Genomic DNA, 19674 nt, shown 5'->3' on the forward strand with positions numbered 1-19674 from the left:
CAGAGAAATTGCCCAGAGAGGACAGACAAGATTTCCAGGAGATCCTGCAAGAAGGATGCCTGGTATCCAACCAGGTTATCAGCGCGGCAGCAGATGGGGCGGATTTAGCTGCACATGGGTACGCGCATGGAATCTGTGCAAGGAGGTCTTCCTGGCTGAGGCTCACTGGTTTAAAGCAGGAAGCACAACAACGCATCCCGAATCTCCCATTCGCCGGGAACTCTCTATTCGGTGCCCATGCAGCTGAGGAAATGGCCCGCATGAAGACCGAGGTGGATACCATAAGGGCAGTGGGCCTGGAAAGAAAGAAAGATTTCAGGTGGAGGTACAGGCCTTATGACAGGCGCCCTTTCCAGCAGAGGGTTCAAACCCCTCACTGGTCCCAAAGGTCACAGCAACGACAGGGACGCCCTCTTTTTCAACGACGGAACACAAGGGAGCGAGGGTCAAGTAGACCTCAACAGTCCACTCCGAAAGCACCCACCAAACAATGAGATCTCGCTTCCCTCGACACTGTACACCACTCCGGTGGGGGGAAGTATTACAGCTTATCTTCACGAGTGGCACTCTATCACAAGAGACAAATGGGTGCTCAATATTGTCGAACATGGCTATTCTCTTCTTTTCAAACAGCCTCCACCACGCTTGCCACCAACCAAAGGCAATCCATCTCATCTCAGCTTGCTACGCAAGGAGGCTCTCGCCCTCCTAAAAAAGAATGCCATAGAAAAGGTTCCACCTTCGCACAGAGGAAAGGGGGTTTACTCCCGTTACTTTCTGGTGGCGAAGAAGGGTCGAGAGGGCATTTTCAGGCCAATCCTGGACCTACGGCTGCTGAACAAATACGTAAGGAAACGGAAGTTCAGGATGCTAGCGCTTCACCAGATTTTCCCTCAACTACATCAGGGAGACTGGATGTGCTCCATCGACCTGCAGGATGCGTATTTTCACATCCCAATAGCTCCCAAACATCGAAAACTCCTGTGCTTCCAAGTAGCGTTACAGCATTACCAGTTCAGAGTTCTACCATTTGGCCTGAAAGCTGCCCCACGAGTTTTCTCGAAATGTATGGCAGTAGTAGCAGCGCATCTTCGAAAACAAAAGATATTCATATATCCATACCTAGACGACTGGTTACTGAAGGCTTCTTCTCCGGAGCAGGCGAGAAGCCATCGGGACATTGTGCTCGGAGTTTGCGAGTCTCTAGGTCTTCAGGTCAATTACCAAAAGTCATCCTTGATTCCAACACAGAATCTTCACTACCTGGGAGCGATCATAAACACAGAACTCCAAAAAGTGTATCCTTCGGAGGAACGACTATCCTCAATAGACAGGAAGTGTCAGGACCTGTTGAGAGCCAACGCACCTACGGCACGTCAGGTGACATCGCTGCTGGGCTCCATGGCATCATGCATTTTTATTGTCCCAAATGCCAGACTCCACATGAGGCCCCTCCAAGAGGCATTGGAGAGCAACTGGAGCCAAAGGACAGGTCGCTGGGAGGACAGAGTGCGACTACCGGCGGTAGCACTTCAATCATTTAGATGGTGGATGCACAGACCTCACCTATCAGTGGGTGCTCCGTTTCACCAGGTACTTCCATCCGACACCCTAGTAACGGATGCGTCTCTTCAGGGATGGGGGGCTCATCTGGGTCCCCTTCAAGCTCAGGGCCTGTGGTCAGACAAGGAAAAGCAGTACCACATCAATCTGCTAGAACTCAGAGCGGTCCATCTGGCTCTCAAGTCTTTCATACCACTAATTCAGGGGAAAACTCTCCTAATACAAACGGACAATACAACCACGATGTATTATTTGAACAAACAGGGGGGAACGAGATCCCTACCCCTATCGCGAGAGTCCCAAACGATATGGCATTGGCTCCTGGCCAGAGGAATGTCAATTACAGCGGTTCACCTGCCAGGTCAGCAAAACGTGGAAGCAGATTTTCTGAGCAGACACCTAGAGGGCGCTCACGATTGGGTCCTACACGGCGAAGTCGCAGAATACATCTTCGCGCAATGGGGTCGGCCTCAACTGGATCTCTTCGCCGGCGAAGTAAACAAGAAATGCCCAGACTTCGCATCCAGGTTCTACCGTCCGGGATCTCGAGGGAATGCCCTGTTGATCGACTGGTCAGGGATATTTCTCTACGCTTTTCCGCCGATTCCCCTCATTCCGGCAGTGATCAGCAAACTTTACAGATCCAGAACCAGAATGATTCTTATAGCGCCACAATGGCCCCGTCAATTCTGGTACACAGATCTCCTCAACCTGTCGGAAAAACCTCACAGGAGGCTGCCGTGCAGACCGGATCTTCTGAGCAGAATGGAGGGCAGAATTCTACATCCCAACCTACCCTCTCTGAGCTTAACAGCATGGCTCCTGAATTCCTGCAGTATGGGCACCTAGGGCTCTCACAGGAGTGTATGAACATCTTGGAAGAGTCCAAACGGCCTTCCACGCGGCGTTCTTACGCTTTTAAGTGGAAGAGATTCTACATATGGTGCTGTCAACAAGGTCACAATCCCATACGGGCTCAGGAGGATGTCATACTGTCCTATTTGCTTCATCTGGCAAAGTCCGGTCTGCAGGTATCATCTATTAAGGTACATTTGTCTGCTATTACAGCTTATCGCAAGTCACCTTCTCAGGAATCCTTCTTTACGAAACCTGTAGTCAAGGATTTCTTAGAAGGTTTTAAAAAAGTTTTTCCGCCCATTCGGAGACCTTCTCCTCCATGGGAACTGAACATAGTATTGGCAAAACTTATGGGCCCTCCTTTTGAACCTATACATAAGCCCTCTTTACAACACCTTACGTGGAAGACGGCTTTTCTAGTGGCCATTACTTCAGCGAGGAGGGTCAGCGAAATCCAGGCCTTGTCTTCCAGGAACCGTACACGGTTTTTCATGACAATAGAGTGGTTCTACGAACTCACCCATCTTTCCTTCCGAAGGTGGTGTCAGAATTCCATATCAATCAGACTATGGCCCTCATCCTGACCTTGGCGGGCGGCGGAGGCCGCCCGCCAAAGTCCCGCCGTCAGGTTACCGTTCCGCGGTCGAAAGACCGCGGCGGTAATTCTGACATTCCCGCTGGGCTGGCGGGCGGCCGCCTTCAGGCCGCCCGCCAGCCCAGCGGGAAAGAGGCTTCCACGATGAAGCCGGCTCGGAATCGAGCCGGCGGAGTGGAAGCCGTGCGACGGGTGCAGTTGCACCCGTCGCGTATTTCACTGTCTGCGCAGCAGACAGTGAAATACATTTAGGGGCCCTCTTACGGGGGCCCCTGCAGTGCCCATGCCCCCAGGGGCCCCGCGACCCCCCCTACCGCCATCCGTTGGAGGATTCCAACGGGCAGCGGAAAACCGGCGGGAGACCGCCGGTTTTCCTGCACTGACCGCGGCCAAAGCGCTGCGGTCAGAATGCCCTGCGGGGCACCGCCGGTCTGTCGGCGGTGCTCCCGCCGACCCTGGCCCCGGCGGTCTAAGACCGCCGGGGTTAGAATCACCCCCTATATCTTTACCGACTTTCTTTCCCAATCCAGAGACTCCGGCAGCGAAAGCATTGCACTCCTTAGACTTGAAAAGAGTGCTGAAATTTTATCTGGATAAGACAAAATCGATTAGACACTCTAACCGTTTGTTTGTAAACTATGGTCATTTGAGGACAGGAGAGGCAGCATCTAAACGAACGATATCAAGATGGGTAGTTTCTTGTATTGTTAATACTTACCAGCTAGCTAATAAACAATTACTAGCGAGGCCTAAAGCGCATTCCACAAGGGGAAAAGCGGCTACTGCTGCCCTCCTTAACAATGTTCCAATATCTGAGATTTGTAAGGCTGCTACATGGAAGTCTGTGCATACGTTTACTAGACATTACTGTTTAGACTCAGATGCAAGAGCGGATGCCCAAGTGGGGCAGGCCTCTCTGAGAAATTTATTTGCATAATACGTATCTATTCCTGCACTTCTATCAGACAGTCCGCAGGGTTTAGGGATGGGCTTGCTAATCTATTCAATGTTTATGACTATTGATGAGGATCCCCTGGAAGAGAAGGATAAGTTACTTACCTGTAAATCCTAGTTCTCTTCCAGGGGTATCCTCATCAAAGTCATAAACAACCCACCCTCCTCCCCGGACGCACGTCTTCTAGAAGTGCAGGACAGACTGTATTTTGAATCAGTTACACAGATTGTCACCGTAAAAAGAACTGACCTAACTGTGAACCAACTGTCACCTTTCCTTCACCCCTGAGGCATGGTGGGATACTGGAGGTGCTCAGGGTCTTAAAGGCACAGTGCCTAAGTTTTTATGGTTCTCCTGTGTTAACCTGCATGCAGCCTATTGGCTAAGAATGCTTCATTGTTTTTCAATGCAGTTTTTTCTCTTTTTCCTCTAGAGTTTGCTGCTGCTTACTTTCCTAAGCCCAGTTTTGGGGGCTTGGGTAAATATTTATTCTCTATTGTAGTTTTATAATATACAAAAAAAAAAATTCATAGAAATAAAGCATTTTAGCCTGTTTTTAACATTATAGCCTGCATTGCTGTTTTTACACATGTATAATATGTGTGTATTTTATATATGCTCCGGGGTCCCCGCACAAGGGCAGGAATATTCAATGTTTATGACTTTGATGAGGATACCCCTGGAAGAGAACTAGGATTTACAGGTAAGTAACTTATCCTTATTGACCACCACCATCGTCCCGCTCTTAGGGACACAGCCTTCCTCACGCAGCACCCTACCCCTGAGAGCTCAGTGCTCTAAGCCTCAACTTCCCACAACTCTTTGCCTACCATTCTCCCTGATATAAAATCCAGGTGCCTGGATTCATAAGGGAAGAAAATGTTTTTTTCCAACAGTCTGGCATTGCAGTCTGTGAACACTGCATGCTTTTTGCGCCATTATTCCCACACCCTGTGGGACATGGTTGCGCAACTGCTGCCACAAGATCCGGAGGAGGCTTGGACCGTGCTCTCTCAGGCTGTTGCTGAAGGGAGGGATGCAGAAAAGCTTACAATTAGTTGCAGACGTCACACAACCAACTCGCTAGGCAGAGCTGTTTCCATGACAGTGGCCCTGAGGCGCCAGGCCTAGCTGAGGGCCTCTGGCTTTTTGGGGGAGGTCAAAGTTTCCCTTATGGACATGCACTTTGATGGCACTCGTCCCTTTGCAGACAAAGCAGATTTGGAGCTCGAGCGCTACAAGTATTCTTGGGCTCGGCCAGGTCCTTGGGCCTCGCAGCAGCCCCTGTGCTCCCCAATCTGCCTTTTGTTCCTTCTAACCACTCCAATTCTCTGCCAGCTACCATGCCACGCATGCTTCCTAGCCTCTGCTTGGACGAGGGTGCGGGACCCACATACCTCGTGAGTTAGATAGCCAGGGGTCTGATCAGTCTGCCACCACCCAGCCCCCCCTCACCACAGCGCCCCAACTGCTGCAGCCTCCATACCCTCCACCATGGACACCCAGTTGGCAGCAGGATTCGCCATCACCTGCCCCACTGGCAGTCCATATCATTGGACAGGTGGGTTTTGTAAATTATTCAAAGGGGCTACTCCCTCCCCTTTGAGACCACACCTCTACCCATGCCACCATCTCATGACCGGCTGACAGAAGATCATCTGTTCCTTCTCCACAAGGAAGTCACAGCTCTCTTGGCCAAGGGAGCCATAGAGAGGGTTCCGGTGCCAGATGTAGGCTGTTGTTGTTATTCCCACTACTTTCTGTTTCCCAAAAAAGACAAAGGTCTTCGCCCTATTCTAGATCTTTAAGCCCTCAACCACTTCCTTAAGAAGGAGAAATTCAGAATGCTCACATAGGCTCATGTCTTGTCTTCCCTATACCCAGGAGACTGGATGGTAGAGTTGGACTTGCAGGACGCCTATTTTCACATCCCCGCCTGGCCTCTTCATCGGGCACTGTCTGCACGTTTACGGTAGGCCACAAGCATTTTCAATTTGCTGTGCTACCGGCGCCCCTCAGGTGTTCACCCAGATGATGGGGGGGGGGGTGGTTACAACTCAGCTGCGGATATCAGGGGTTCCATCTCGATGACTTGCTGTTAAAGGCAGGCTCTCCACAGGCTGTCGTCTCCCACCTCCAGACTACTGTGAGCGTCCTGCATTTATTGAGGTTCACTCTAAGAGTGCCGAAGTCACTCATGACTCCCATGCCAAAGTCACACATGATTCCTTCTCAGACACTTCTTTTTATCTGAGCTGGTCTGGACACTGTGCCGATTTGGGCTTACCCTCCTGAGCGTTGAGTCTGAGATATTCAGGCTATGATATCAATGTTTCAGCCTCTATCCTGGATTTCAGTGAGACCGACTCTGAGGCTGTTTGGACTCCTGCTCGTGACACATGCCAGATGACATATACGTGCTCTGCAATGGGACCTGAAGTTTCAATGGGCGCAGCATCAGGGGAAACTCTTTGACATGGTCCAGATCTCAGTGGAAACTACAAAAGACCTGCAGTGGTGGCTAATGTACCACAATTGGGTCAGAAGCAGACCCCTCTCCCTTCCCCAACCAGATCTGACAGTAGTGACAGATGTGTCACTCCTGGGATGGGGCAGCCATCTGGGAGAGGCAGAGACCAGAGTACTCTGTTCTCTGGTTGTATCAGGAGTCCACATCAACCTGTTGGAGCTCCAAGCGATCCGACTGGCATTGAATGCCTTTCTACCCTCCATCAAGGGAAGGCTAGTGCAGATGTTCACGGACAACACCACCGCCATGAGTTACTGCAACAAATAGGGCAGGTGGGGTTGTTGACCCTTTGCCAAGAGGCTCTGCACCTCTGGACATGATTGGAACAGCAGGGCATATCCCTGGTGGTTTGATGGTTCAACATATGGCAGGCTTTCTGAACTCTAGAGCAGACAAACTCAGCTGAAGATGCTGAGCAGATTACGAATGACATCTCCACCTGGAGTTGGGGCCCGATCTCTTTCAACAGTCAGGAGAGCCTTGGTTCGATCTCTTCTCCACTGAGAATGTGCAAAATCAGGAGTTCTGCACGGTGAAGTTTCCAAGGCAGTTCTCGCTCTGAGACGCTTTTTGTCTTGAGTTAAACTCAGGCCTCCTGTACGCCTTACCTCCCATACCACTCCCGCCCAGAGTTCTCAAGAAGATCAGGAATGACTGGTCCCAAGTCATCCTAGTGGCTCCGGACTATGCACAGAGAGTCTGGTATTCTGAGCCACTGAGCATGGCCATCGATCCTCTGATCAGGCTGCCCCTTTGGGAAGATCTTCTTGTTGCAGCAGTAGAGGAGGGTTCTTCCCCTGAACGTGTCCACTCTCTGCCTTCTTGCATGGAGAGTGAGCGGCGCCAGTTGACAGCTTTTGACCTTAATCCCAAAGTCTGTAACGTCATCTTGGCAGCCAGTCATCCCTCCACCAAGACGATGTACGCCTGCTGTTGGACGAAATCTGGTGCAGAAAAATCTGTTGATCCCCTCTCTGAGGTTTTACTTTTCATCCTTTGCCTTGCCACAAGGGTTCTGCTTTGGGCACTCTTAAGAAATATTTATCTGTCATCTCTGCCTTCTTGCGTTTGCCTAATCAACTGTCTTTGTTGAAGTTCCCTGTTGTACATAAGTTTCTCAAAGGTCTTAATCATCTCTTTCCTCCTTCTGCATTAATTATGCCCCGGTGGAACCTTAATTTAGTTCTAATTTTTTTTATGTGAGTCTCTCCACAATTGTCCCCTCGGGCTCCTCACACTGAAAACAGCCTTCCTTGTGGCAATTTAATCTGCCTGCCGAGTGAGCAAGCTGCAGGCCTTGTCATCTAAGCCACCTTTACCTTTCTATATATCCTGAGAAACTGGGGTCTTTTTTCTGCTGAAAGCGGTCACACTTTTTAATGCAGGCTAAACAATTACCCTGCCTACTTTGTACCCACCCTGCATCCTTATAAGAAAGAGGAGAGACTCCCATGTCTGGATCCAAGAAGAGAATTGATGTTCTACCTTGACTGTATCTGTGAGTTCCGGGTGGACAACCAACTCTTCATGGGGTATATGGGTGTGAAGAATGGTCTGGCGGTGCAGAAAGCAAACCATCTCTTGTTCCATCTCTGCATCAAGGTTTGCTATGCTTTGGCCAACAAGCAGCCTCCTGAAGGTTTGCCCGAGCTCATTATACCTGAGCTAACGCTATGACTACTTCAATAGCACATGGAGTTCTGGTCCTGGACATCTGCCAGGCAGCAACGTGGGCATCTCTGCACACTTTCACCAAACATTACTGCCTGGACAATAAGGTCCATAGGAATGAGCATTTCACCCGTTAGGTCCTGCAGGACTTCCTGATTGAAAATTGGTTTGCAGATCCTCCTCCGGGGATGGTATTCCTTGGGTATCTATTCAAAGGTAAGAAATCTGTAGCTAGAAGTCTCTATCAGATGAACAAGTTACTTACCTTTGGTAACACCTTATCTGGGAGAGACTATATCAGCTGCATATTCCTTACCGACCCACCCATCCTCACTGCTCTGTGAACAGATTTCTAGGGACAGAGGTGACCCCTTTCAGGACCCTAGTTTTGACACACCAATGAATGACTGTTCTTCTTGGCTCAGCGATTCTGGCATGGAAAGTCATGAAAAGAAACTGACGTCAGCTCGCGTGGGTGGCTCCTGTATAGGTACCCCAGCATCACTTCTGGCACAGACGGTGGATGCAGAGTCTATCTACGCCACCTTCCAGTGGGAAGGGGTATTGCTCACGAAAAATCTTCCAAATCCAGTCTGATGTCTGGGGAGAATTAAAAGGTAAGGAATCTGCAGCTCGATATAGTCTCTACCAGATAAGGCGTTACTGAAGGTAAGTAACTTGTTTGTTACTTACCTTTGATAATGCTCTCTCTTATGGATACTCTGTCTAACTGCAGATTCCTTACTACTCTCCCACTTACCAATTTTGTGGAGTGGACTATTTTTAACATCTAAAAGGTTCCCCCAGTTAGTACTTAACACACTGTTAACAAAAAGTGTTCTTGCTGGTCTGAGGGCTCATAAAGGGAAAAGATAAGAAGCTGACATCAGTGTGCAGTGGCTGCGCGTATATGTTGCTCTGTCCCATCACTTATGGGGCAGTATGGAATCATTGCAGAGCTGCATGGTGGTGTTTAGCAGCATGTGGGAACGCTGCTGCTAATTTCTCCCAGTTTGGCACCTGCTGAATATTCTAAGGTGAGGAATCTGCTGTTAGATAGTGTATCTACCAGAAGAGCGTTACTGAAGGTAAGTAACTCATTGTTTTGGTACATGGTTTGCAAGACAGTTATGAATGCCTTCATTTTTTGTTAACTTTGATCACAAACTTAGCAAAGTTAGATTTATTACATTCTTTTAACTGTTGCACTTCAGAGAATTAGCGTAGACGGAAAATAAAAGGTTGCGTGGGCTGAAATAGTGTGTATACCTCTCCCACAGGCTAGAAAAATGTTATGGTAAAAATCTATCGAAATTGATCAAGTTAAATAAAACATGAAATTTGTTTTTATAGAAAGGTGTGTGTGTTTGAGACTGGCAAATCCATATGGCTGGTTATAGTTGTGTGCTTTGAGTCAAAAGGTAAATTTTCCATTGAAATTCAGTAGGGAGTTTAAGGAAACAAGAGCATAAAATTGACCAATATAGTTATGTCTAAAAAGGGTACACTAAATTTAATGGTATTATTATTTGCAAGTAACTTTGGCCCTGTTTGATGAATGTGAATTAAATTGCTGTTTATGGCTTAGCATTTATGACTGTAAGACAAATACAGTTTCATGCATATTGGTCATGAGGAGGTTTATAAATGTGGGATTCCAAAAGTTGTATTGTCATTAAAACCCTCATACAAATTTTGTTTAAGTGACACAGGACAACACATAAAAAATGTCTGTATTGATTTGCACCAAACATGGGCAAGTTGTTTTAAATCTGTTTGTTTGTAAGAATCACTGCAAAATATTTGTACATATGTGATTAATTTGGTTAAGTTATTTGTAAGGTGATCTTCTGAAGATAGGTTTAACTCTGTATTGTCAGAGCCTCCCAGATCTGCCAACCCTTTTCCTAGTAGTTTCAAATAGGATAGATATTGTCAGTCGAGCTGGAGAAAGGTAGCTATCCAGTAACTCTTACTCACATTGTTGTTAGGCTGTCCGGTTTCCAGTGTCCATCAGGTCTGTTGGCTGACCCATCACTGTCATTTTTTTGGACCTGACCTATCATTGAATAACGTGCTTAAGATGATGATGGCTTAATATGTCTCTGTGTGAAGGGATACGCTGTGAGATTAAGGTAATAATTAGCAGCCTAGGGAGTGCTTTCACTTTGCAGCAATTCCCAATATTTGGTAGTTGGTGAGAATGTAAATATTAAATATTGGTGTTCTGGGCTTAGCACTGTAATCTTTTGGTACTACTAAGTTGGTTGCACAGTATAATGTAGTGTTTTTAAAATTGTGTTTTATGTCCAATACAGGTGAAGATTTGCGATATGCAAATGCGGGGCACGCCTAGAGATTTACTTCCTGGTGAGCCTATCTGCAGCCCTGTAGCTGCGGTGCTTGCAGAGGCCACCGTACAACTCATCCGCATCCTTCACCGTACAGACAGGTGGACACATTGTATTAACAAGAAAATGGTGGAGAGACTTTATAAGATCAAAACTTGCATAAAAGAAGCTGGTCAAAAACTTAAAAAGAGTCGTTCAGTCCAAAGCAAGGAGGAGCATGACACGAGAGAAGAGTGTAAAGAAGAAGAGAAGGTGAAACATAGCAGGCACAGTCTTGCAGACCTCTCTGAACTGCAGCTCAAGATGCTATGTACTGACGTGTGGCCTGTGATGGCAGTTATTGGTGGAGTCGATGCTGGTCTTCGAGTTGGGGGTCGTTGCATACATAAACAAACTGGACGTCATGCCACCTTGCTTGGTGTGGTCAAAGAGGGCAGTACGTCTGCTAAGGTCCAATGGGATGAGGCAGAAATTACCATCAGGTGTGTTTAAATTAACTATTGTTATGAATACTATTTATACCACTGATGCAAAGAAATATCACTTATTTGTTGAGGTTGTTTTTACTAAAATTAACACATTTGTAGGCAATCAAATGTTTAGGAATGCAGCTTTACAACTCATGTTACAGTTGCTTTCATCTTATTGGGTCTAGCATTAAATAAGAGTGTTAAAATATAGTTAACACGGGCCTATGTTTGAAGGATTGAAGGAAGGTGTTAATGATGGTTTATGAGAGTCTGTTCCTGGAGAGTGCAGCTGTTTTTATGAATTAACAAAGAACTTGTCAAATGTAGTTAGTGTGACATATTTCATTCTACATGGTTGTTTTCTTTTGTCTTTTCTGGGCCACTACTGCTATCAAGTGCTCCCTTATTGTCACCTTTAGAGCTCCCAAGGCCATACCTTTGCCAGTGTCCCAATTTTCAGGTTTCAGATGGTCATCCTCGTACACAGTATAATTTCAGTTTCCTTTCTATACCTCTGCTTTTGACAAATGCATTTTGATTTTAACAGTGCATGGTTTAAGAAGGTCATACTGGCCAGGTGTAGTCATCAGTAGTATTCACATGCTGTGCATATCCTGATTTCAAGTGGTATGTTGTAAAACGCTCAACTTGTTTTTCCTCAACGTTTTATGTCATGGATGTGGCCCATGGGGGTGTCTGCAATTAGAATACTCAATGACTTTGATTTTTGCTTCACAATGCCCATCTTATCAGTGCCATTTGTAGATTTTATTTACCATCATTGGAATTTGTTGCTAGTAGAAATGCTTCAGTGTTTCCAGACGCATCACTCTGCATAAAAGAGTTGCAAAGACAATCTTCTCAGCATTTGCCTTTGACTTCAACAACAGAGCAGGTTATACTAGACAGTTAGTAATGTTTATAGTTTTGGGAGCCTGTACTTTGGAAGGTTTTAATGTTGTGTATTTAAGATCTGCCAGTGTACAAGTCAACCCTGGAGTCCTTGAAATTAGGAGCCAGGTGTTATTCTTATACCAGAGTCATTAGGGCGAAGTTTAGTCTCAGGTAATGTTAACAGCATTTAAAACTGAACACTTTATCACTGAAGAAGGGGATGTGATGAGTTTTTCCAAGAACTAGCTGCCATTCCCTCCTAAATGAGGGAATGGCAGCTCAATACCCAAGATACTAAAACATGCTAAACAAGGGTCTGCACCTAAGATCAGTGTGTAGGAAGCTGGCAATGTAGTTTACAGAATGTAGGGGTACACCATGCCGATATTGCAGACGACCCTTATTGGTTTACAGGTGTTTACTTTAACCAAGCTCAAGTGTTCTATTTGTGGTAGTGTGGTCGAGCAGCTTAGGCCTAACAGAGGGGAATGTTGAGCATTTGTTGTACTCACAGAGTCAATAAATGAGAAACACACTCAATAAGAAACCTGAGACCAATTTAGAAAAATAACACAGATTCCAACTTATATATTTTGACACTATCGATATTGGGTAAGTACTTTAGATTTCTGATGGCTACAACTACCTGTGGATTCCTCACCTTATGAATTCTCCCAATGCACCAGCATTCGACGGAAATTTTTCTTCCCAGCTTTGCATGTCAAAGAGGACATCACAATTGCCCGACTCCACGCCACTCCGTCTGACGCCATCGTGGCAATAAAAGGTCCTTGCCGGCGTGCTGACGTCCGTTCCCTTTTTTCCGTTCCTTCGAAGCATAACGGTTTTCTCCTAGCTCTTGGGAAAGGTTACTGTTGTCGAAGGTGTGTATTGTAGCTACAATGTCTCCCCCTAGGGAATCCGGTTTTAAACCTTGTTGGGAGTGCGGGGTTCGCATGCCTGTGACTGATCCACACAATGATTGCCTGTGGTGCTTGAGTTCAGAGCACGACGTGGAGGAGTGCGAGTCCTGCCAGAAAATGAACCCAAAGGCGCTCAAGGAGAGGGAGGCAAATTATTTTTGGCCAAGGCAAAGAAGGACAGGAGTCATCAGAGGTCTTCTTCCGGAAAATCCTCGAAGTCGCACAAGAAACAGCGTCAACATCATTCCTGGTGTCGTTCTGATAGAGGTCGGTCTCGGTCGAGATCTCCATCCATTCGGCGTTGTGCGACGTGAGTCCGACGGTAACTCCACAGCAAAGTCCTCAGGCTTCTCCGGCGCCGTCAGTCTTCGAGGTGGTTGAGCCTCAGGGAAGTCCTCGCTTCTCACCTGGAGCACAGTTGGATGTTGCGGAGCCGACGCCGCAGGAGTAGCAGTGGTATCCTGCTTTCCCCACTCTGGGAGCGGATCCGGCGGCATTTCTGAATGCCATGTTTAATATCTTTAACACCATGGCTCCTGGTGGTGCACCAGCTGGTCCCACAGGTCCTTTGGCCTTTACATTGGGCGCTCCGGCTCCATACAAGCTGGTGCCGTTTATGCCCTTTTATCCTGCGGAGGGAGTTGGTCCGATGGTATCGCCTGGAAGATCTTTGATGTCAATGTCTTCACCTGCTAGGCCAGTGGAGCCGATGACGTCGCCCCGGGTTCGATTGATGCCAGTGAAGTGGCCCCAAGAGTCCACGGTGTCGATGGATTAGGTTCCGGTGCCGGATGAATCCGGAGATCGGGGTTTGTCGGCTGGTCGTCAGTCAAACTTGAAGCCGATGTCGTCGACATCAGCAATTTCCATGTTGACACCGAGATTAGAGGCCAGGTAAAGATCTAGGATAAGAGCAATAAGGCTCCTAGAGGAGCAGGAATATCACAGACAGCTCCTGGAGGAAGGAGAAATTGCTGAGCCCCTGGGGGACTATCAGGGCTTGGACTCTGCAAGTGGTTTAGACATTTCCCCTGAGTGGGATCTAGCCTCTCCAGGAGAATACACAGAAGAGGCGGCCTCTTTTCATTCAGTGGTAAGCAGAGTTTCTGGACCTCCCACTACTTGCTGCAGAGGTTAAAACCAACATCTTGACTGAGGTCCTGCATCCTGCTTCAGCTGCTGCAGAACCACTACTTCCTTTTAACAATGCTCTTACAGAGCCCATTCTGGAAGTCTGGAAGAAGCCTGTGACGTCGTCAGCTGTCAACAGATCAGTGGCAAGACGGTACAGGGTGGATCTGGGCGATCCGGGGTTCCTGTCACAACATCGGACTCTGGAGAGTCTTGTGGTCCAGGCTTCTTGCTCCTCTCGTTCGGCTCCAGTTTCCTTCCCTGCAACTGTCACGTACTGTGCTGGACTTCTCACCTCTGGATTTCGGATTGGCGAATACACCAAGTCTTCTACAGGTCCTGGATACTCCCAGATAAGGGTGACCCCTTCTAGTAGCCACGGTGCCGCTTGACAGGCTACGCCAAAGCAGACCGTACCCTCCAGAAGGAGTCCCAGAGGGAAAAAAAACCAACACTGGGGAAAAAACCTCTAACAGGAACTACTGAAGGAAAACAAGAAAAAACAGGACTTGACAACAGGAAACAAAAATAGGCAGTATCCAGGGTAAAAGGCAGGAAAAAATGAACAGGTAAAAATCTCCCAAGGCAAAAGCAGGAACAAAGAACAGGCAAAAATCTCCCAAGGCAAAAGCAGGAACAAGGAACAGGCAAAAATCTCCCAAGGCAAAAAAGCAGGAACAAAGAACAGGAGCGAACAGCACAACCAGAAGGAAGTGTTTGCAACGCAAGGAGGAACAAGACTGACTGACTTATATACTGAGAAAAGGGAAGTGACATCACAGGAAAGGGAAGTAACACCATCTTGGATTAGGAAAAGCCCATAGACCAGTATAGGAAAAAGGAAGTAGTATAAAAGAAAAACAGAGCATGCTGGGACAAAAACACGAAGAAGACAAGATGGACACAACATGGATAGAGACAGGCAAAAGGACCAACAAAAAACCCACCACCACCAACAACAACAAAAGAAGAAAAAAGGCTACAAGTAAGTGTAGCGCATCCGGAAGCGAAATATATGCTTGCCAGAAAGCATAGTAAAAAAACGCGGGGAACGGCGCTCTGAATATCGGTAGCGCGTTCCACCCGTGAGGACAGAAAGAGACGCCGCGTCAGAGCGCGGCGTTACAGCAACACCTTCAGACACAGAGTCCAAGAGGTTGGAGCAGTCGGCCAAAAAACCTTTTCTTCTTGCAGCATGGCCCTCAAATCTGCCAGTGCGACTTGTGTATTGGGCAGGTACATTCATGGCCTGATGGACGAAGCCAAAACTGTGGTAACTGATCTGCCTCTAGAATTGCAGGATCTCCTGTAGGATGCACAGGCTGCAGCTAGGCAAGTAATCCAGTCGGGCCTGGATACTACAGACTCTGTGGCCAGGGCGATGGGCATGTGTGGTTGAGATCTTCAGGATTCTCTACGGATGTCCAGACGACCCTTTTGGACCTACCTTTTGATGGGAACAGGTTGTTTGGAGCTAAAGCTGACTCTGCTTTTTAAGGAAAGCAGGGCTACTGCCAAGTCCTTGGGCCTGCAGGCTTCCGCTAACACATTCAGGTCTTTCAGAAGGTTTAGGGGGTTCGGGACAGGAACTTCCTTTCCTGGGCGACCTCAGTCGGCAGCCCAGCAGCCTTCAGGTCTGCCCTATAGGTCCTTTAGAGGATGGGGCAGGGTTAAAACAAGAGGATTCACCCAGCAGCACACTGCCTCCTCCTCAGGGGGGATGCAGCAAGGAAAGCAGCCTTAGTTCTCCGACTATTATGTCTCATGCTTCTCCTGTACGGGCAAGGTGATTTCATTTTCTCCGCGAGTGGGAGTTAGTCACATCGGACTCCTGGGTTCTCAACATTGTGGGGAAAGGTTATGCCCTTCCTTTTCCAGAGTTTCTTCCTCCTATTCCTCCCCGCCCATCCTTTTGCACAGAAGACCATCTCCTGTTGCAGCAGGAAGTTCTAGTCCTTTTATCGAAAGGGGCATTGGAGTTGGTTCCAGAGCAGGAAAGTGGTCAGGGTTGTTATTCAAGATACTTCCTGATCCCCAAGAAGGCTAGCCGGTTGAGGGCTATCCTGGACCTGAGGGTTTTGAATTGGTGCCCCAAACAGGAGAAATTAAAAATGCTTACCCTAGCGCAGGTGCTTCTGGCGTTGAACAAAGAGGATTGGATGGTGTCTGTCGACTTACAGGATGCTTACTTTCATATCCCTATTCTGAAGTCGCACACAAAGTATCTCCGGTTTGTGGTAGGGTCGCATCACTACAAATTTGCGGTCCTTCCTTTTGGTCTTACTTCAGCACCTCGAGTCTTCACGAAGGTGATGGCAGTGGTTGCAGCAAATCTCAGGAGGAAGGGAATATCGGTTTTCCCGTACCTGGACAACTGGTTGATCAATGCCAAGTCTCCGGAGCTTGTGCTGCATCACCTGCAGATGACAACCGGGTTGTTGGTCGATCTAGGTTTTTCGATAAACGCGCCCAAATCTCAACTGGAGCCCTCTCAGCGCCTCCTGTTCATAGGGGTGCAGTACTGGACACAACGTTGGATCAGGCCTTTCCTCTGCCTCATCGGATTCAGGACATTCAGGCGTTGATTCCAATGTTTTGAAATGGAGCGGTTGTTCCAGTCCTCAAGGTCCTACGTCTGCTTGGTCTGTTCGCTTCTTGCATTCTGTTGGTCACTCATGCAGGCTGGCACATGAGGGCTCTTCAGTGGTGCCTCCGCAGGCAGTGGTTTCAACACAAAGGGGATCTCGAGGAGTCGATAACGATCTCCAGAGGTGATGCGGCAGATCTACGATGGTGGGCTGTGGACAGCAATCTTTCACAAGGAAGGCAGTTTTCACTACCGCCTCTTGTGGCCACGGTCATAACAGATGCTTCCATTCCAGGGTGGGGAGCACATCTGGAGGACCTGGAGGTCAAAGGTTATTGGTCTCCAGTGGAACATATGTTTCATATCAATCTTTTGAAATTGCAGCCGATACGTCTGGCTCTCAAGGCCTTACTCCCCTCCCTTTGCAGTTGGTCGGTCCAAGTCCTGACGGACAACACTACCGCGATGTGGTACATCAACAAGCAGGGAGGAGTAGGGTCGTACCTTCTCTGCAGAGAGGCTCTGCAGCTCTGGTCCTGGGCTCAGGACCATCGGATTTGCTGAGTAGCAAACCATCTGGCTGGAGTTCTGAACATGCGTGCGGACGGTCTCAGTCAGCATTTCTCGGCAGATCACGAGTGGTGGCTCCATCCAGACCTGATCCATTACATCTTCCAGATGTGGGGGTTTCCTGAGGTAGACCTGTTTGCCACTTGGGGGAACGCTCACTACCTGTCGTTCTACAGCCTCCAGTATCTGGTGCAAGGAGCGTTGGGAGACATGTTTTAAATGTCCTGGAACTGCCAGTTGCTTTACGCGTTTCCCCCCCATACCCTTGATTTCTCGGGTTCTGAGGAAGATTCACCAAGACCGGGCCCAAGTTATCTAAATAGCTCCGGATTGGCCAAGAAGGGTGTGGTACACAGACCTTCTCCAACTCTCGCTGTGCCCTCTGCTCCGTCTCCCTCACAGGGTAGATCTCCTCTCGCAGTCGCAGGGGCAGGTTCTACACACCCACCTCCAGATCCTGCACCTACATGCCTGGAGATTGAATGGGGCAATCTGAATAATTTTTCTCTCCCGCCAGAAGTGGTGTACATTATTTTATGGGCCAGGTGACAATCCACCAAGACTTTCCATGCCGGTAGATGGGCGAAATTTGTTACTTGGTGTGGAGAGAGAAACAAATGATCCCTTAAAGGCCCATTTATCTGATATTTTGCTCTTTGCACCTTTATTGGCACAGAAGGGTTGCGCAGTTGCAACGGTGAAAGGCTATTTATCAGCGCTGTCGGCTTTTCTTTGCCTTCCTGGTCAACCTTCCTTATTTAAGTCCCCCATAGTTCCTTAAAGAGTTAACTAACAAGTTTCCTCCCACTCCATTTGTTATGCCTCAGTGGGATTTGAATTTAGTTCTCACTTTTCTGATGGGTTCACCATTTGAACCTTTGCATTCTTGCCCATTAAAGTTATTGGTTTTGAAGACAGTTTTCCTCACAGCCATCATGTCTGCTAGGCGTGTGAGTGAGCTACAGGCTCTTAGTGTAAAACCACCTTTCACATCCTTTCATGCAGACAAGGTGGTGCTGAGAACCAGGGCGGCTTTCCTACCAAAGGTAGTTACTCCATTTCATACAGGGCAATCCATAAAGCTCCCGTCCTTTTACCTTCCTCCCCATCCATCGCAAGAGGAGGAGAGACTGCATCGGCTTGACCCAAGGAGGGCTTTAAGCTTTCATATTGAAAGGACCAGAGAGTTTCGAGTGGACGATCAACTCTTCATTGGCTATGTGGTGAAGAGGAAAGGAATGGCAGTCCACAAGAGAACATTGTCCAGGTGTGTCATTCTTTGCATTAAACTATGTTATTCTTTGGCAAAGAAGGTTCCTCCTATTGGTATCAGGGCCCATTCCACTAGGGCTAAGTCTGCCACTTCTGCCTTGGCAAGAGGTGTCCCGGTTGCTGAGATCTGTAAGGCTGCAACTTGGGCTTCCCTCCACACTTTCGCTAAGCATTATTGCTTAGACACAGAAGTTAGGATGGACGGCCATTTTGCACGATCTGTGCTGCAGGATTTCTTGGTGTGACCATACCGGCACCCGCTTCCGAGTGGGATCCTGCTTTGGGACTGTATTCATAAGGTGAGGAATCCACAGGTAGTTGTATCCATCAGATGGACAAGTTACTTACCTTCGGTAACTCCTTTTCTGGTGGATACACTGGCTACCTGTGGATTCCTCACAGTCCCACCCCCTCCCCTTTGACGGTCAAGTCATACCAACATTTCTTTGGGTGTAAATGTATATTTGTTTTTGCTCTTCTTATTTGAATAAATATTATGTATTATATTTGATTGATGTATATATATTGAGTTTGTGAAGTCTGTGATCACCTGTTCGCCTCAAAGGCACGTAAAAAATGGTGAAAACTGACGTCAGCACACCGGCGAGGACATTTTATTGCCACGATGACATCAGACGGAGTCATGTGGAGTCGGGCAATTGTGACGTCCTCGTCGGCGTACAGAGCTGGGAAGAAAAATTTCCATCTAATGCTGGCGCATTGGGAGAATACTTAATGTGAGGAATCCACCGGTAGCTAGTGTATCCACCAGAAAAGGTGTTACCGAAGGTAAGTAACTTGTTCTTCTGATGGTTACAACTACCTGTGGATTCCTCACCTTATGAATAGAGTCCAAAATCAGTACCCCACTCGGAGGGGGGTGCCGGATGGTCACACCAAGAAATACTGCAGCACAGATCGTGCAAAATGTCCGTCCTTCCTAACTTCCGAGTCTAAGCTTATGGTAAGGTTATCCTATGCAAACATATGCAGCTTTGAAATAATGGCAAACGTTTTTCAGCATTCTTTTCCTGGACTTAAATACTTAACAGCCAAAGTCCAAGAAATTACTAGCAGTTTGGTTTTACCTGCACTGGTGTGTCCAGATGCAGAGGTGTGGTTGTGTTGGTAGCCCGAGCGATACGCAGTAAAGTCAGCGGAGAAGTACCTGCTAAAGGAAAGGCTGCAAGTTGGGACTGAGGTCCCAGATGGCAGAACCCACATGGGGGCTCGGCTCTTAAGGTTCTCTGGGACACAAAGACACAGTCTGTTGACCAGGGTAGGGGGCGTGGGTGCAGAGATGT

At 47.8% G+C, this 19674-nt stretch overlaps 1 protein-coding gene across 12 annotated transcripts in view; it reads left to right on the forward strand.

The window, feature by feature from the left end:
* Positions 1 to 19674, forward strand: part of HERC1 (HECT and RLD domain containing E3 ubiquitin protein ligase family member 1) — a 1155039-nt gene that overhangs the window by 533684 nt on the left and 601681 nt on the right. For all 12 annotated transcript variants that reach the window (XM_069222059.1, XM_069222062.1, XM_069222061.1 and 9 more), the window contains exon 37: positions 10491 to 11005. In XM_069222059.1, the coding sequence (XP_069078160.1) occupies positions 10491 to 11005 (515 nt within the window). The remainder of the gene's footprint in view (positions 1 to 10490; positions 11006 to 19674) is intronic.

The sequence above is a fragment of the Pleurodeles waltl genome, chromosome 3_1 (assembly GCF_031143425.1).
Source record: "Pleurodeles waltl isolate 20211129_DDA chromosome 3_1, aPleWal1.hap1.20221129, whole genome shotgun sequence".
Taxonomy (NCBI): Eukaryota; Metazoa; Chordata; class Amphibia; order Caudata; family Salamandridae; genus Pleurodeles; species Pleurodeles waltl.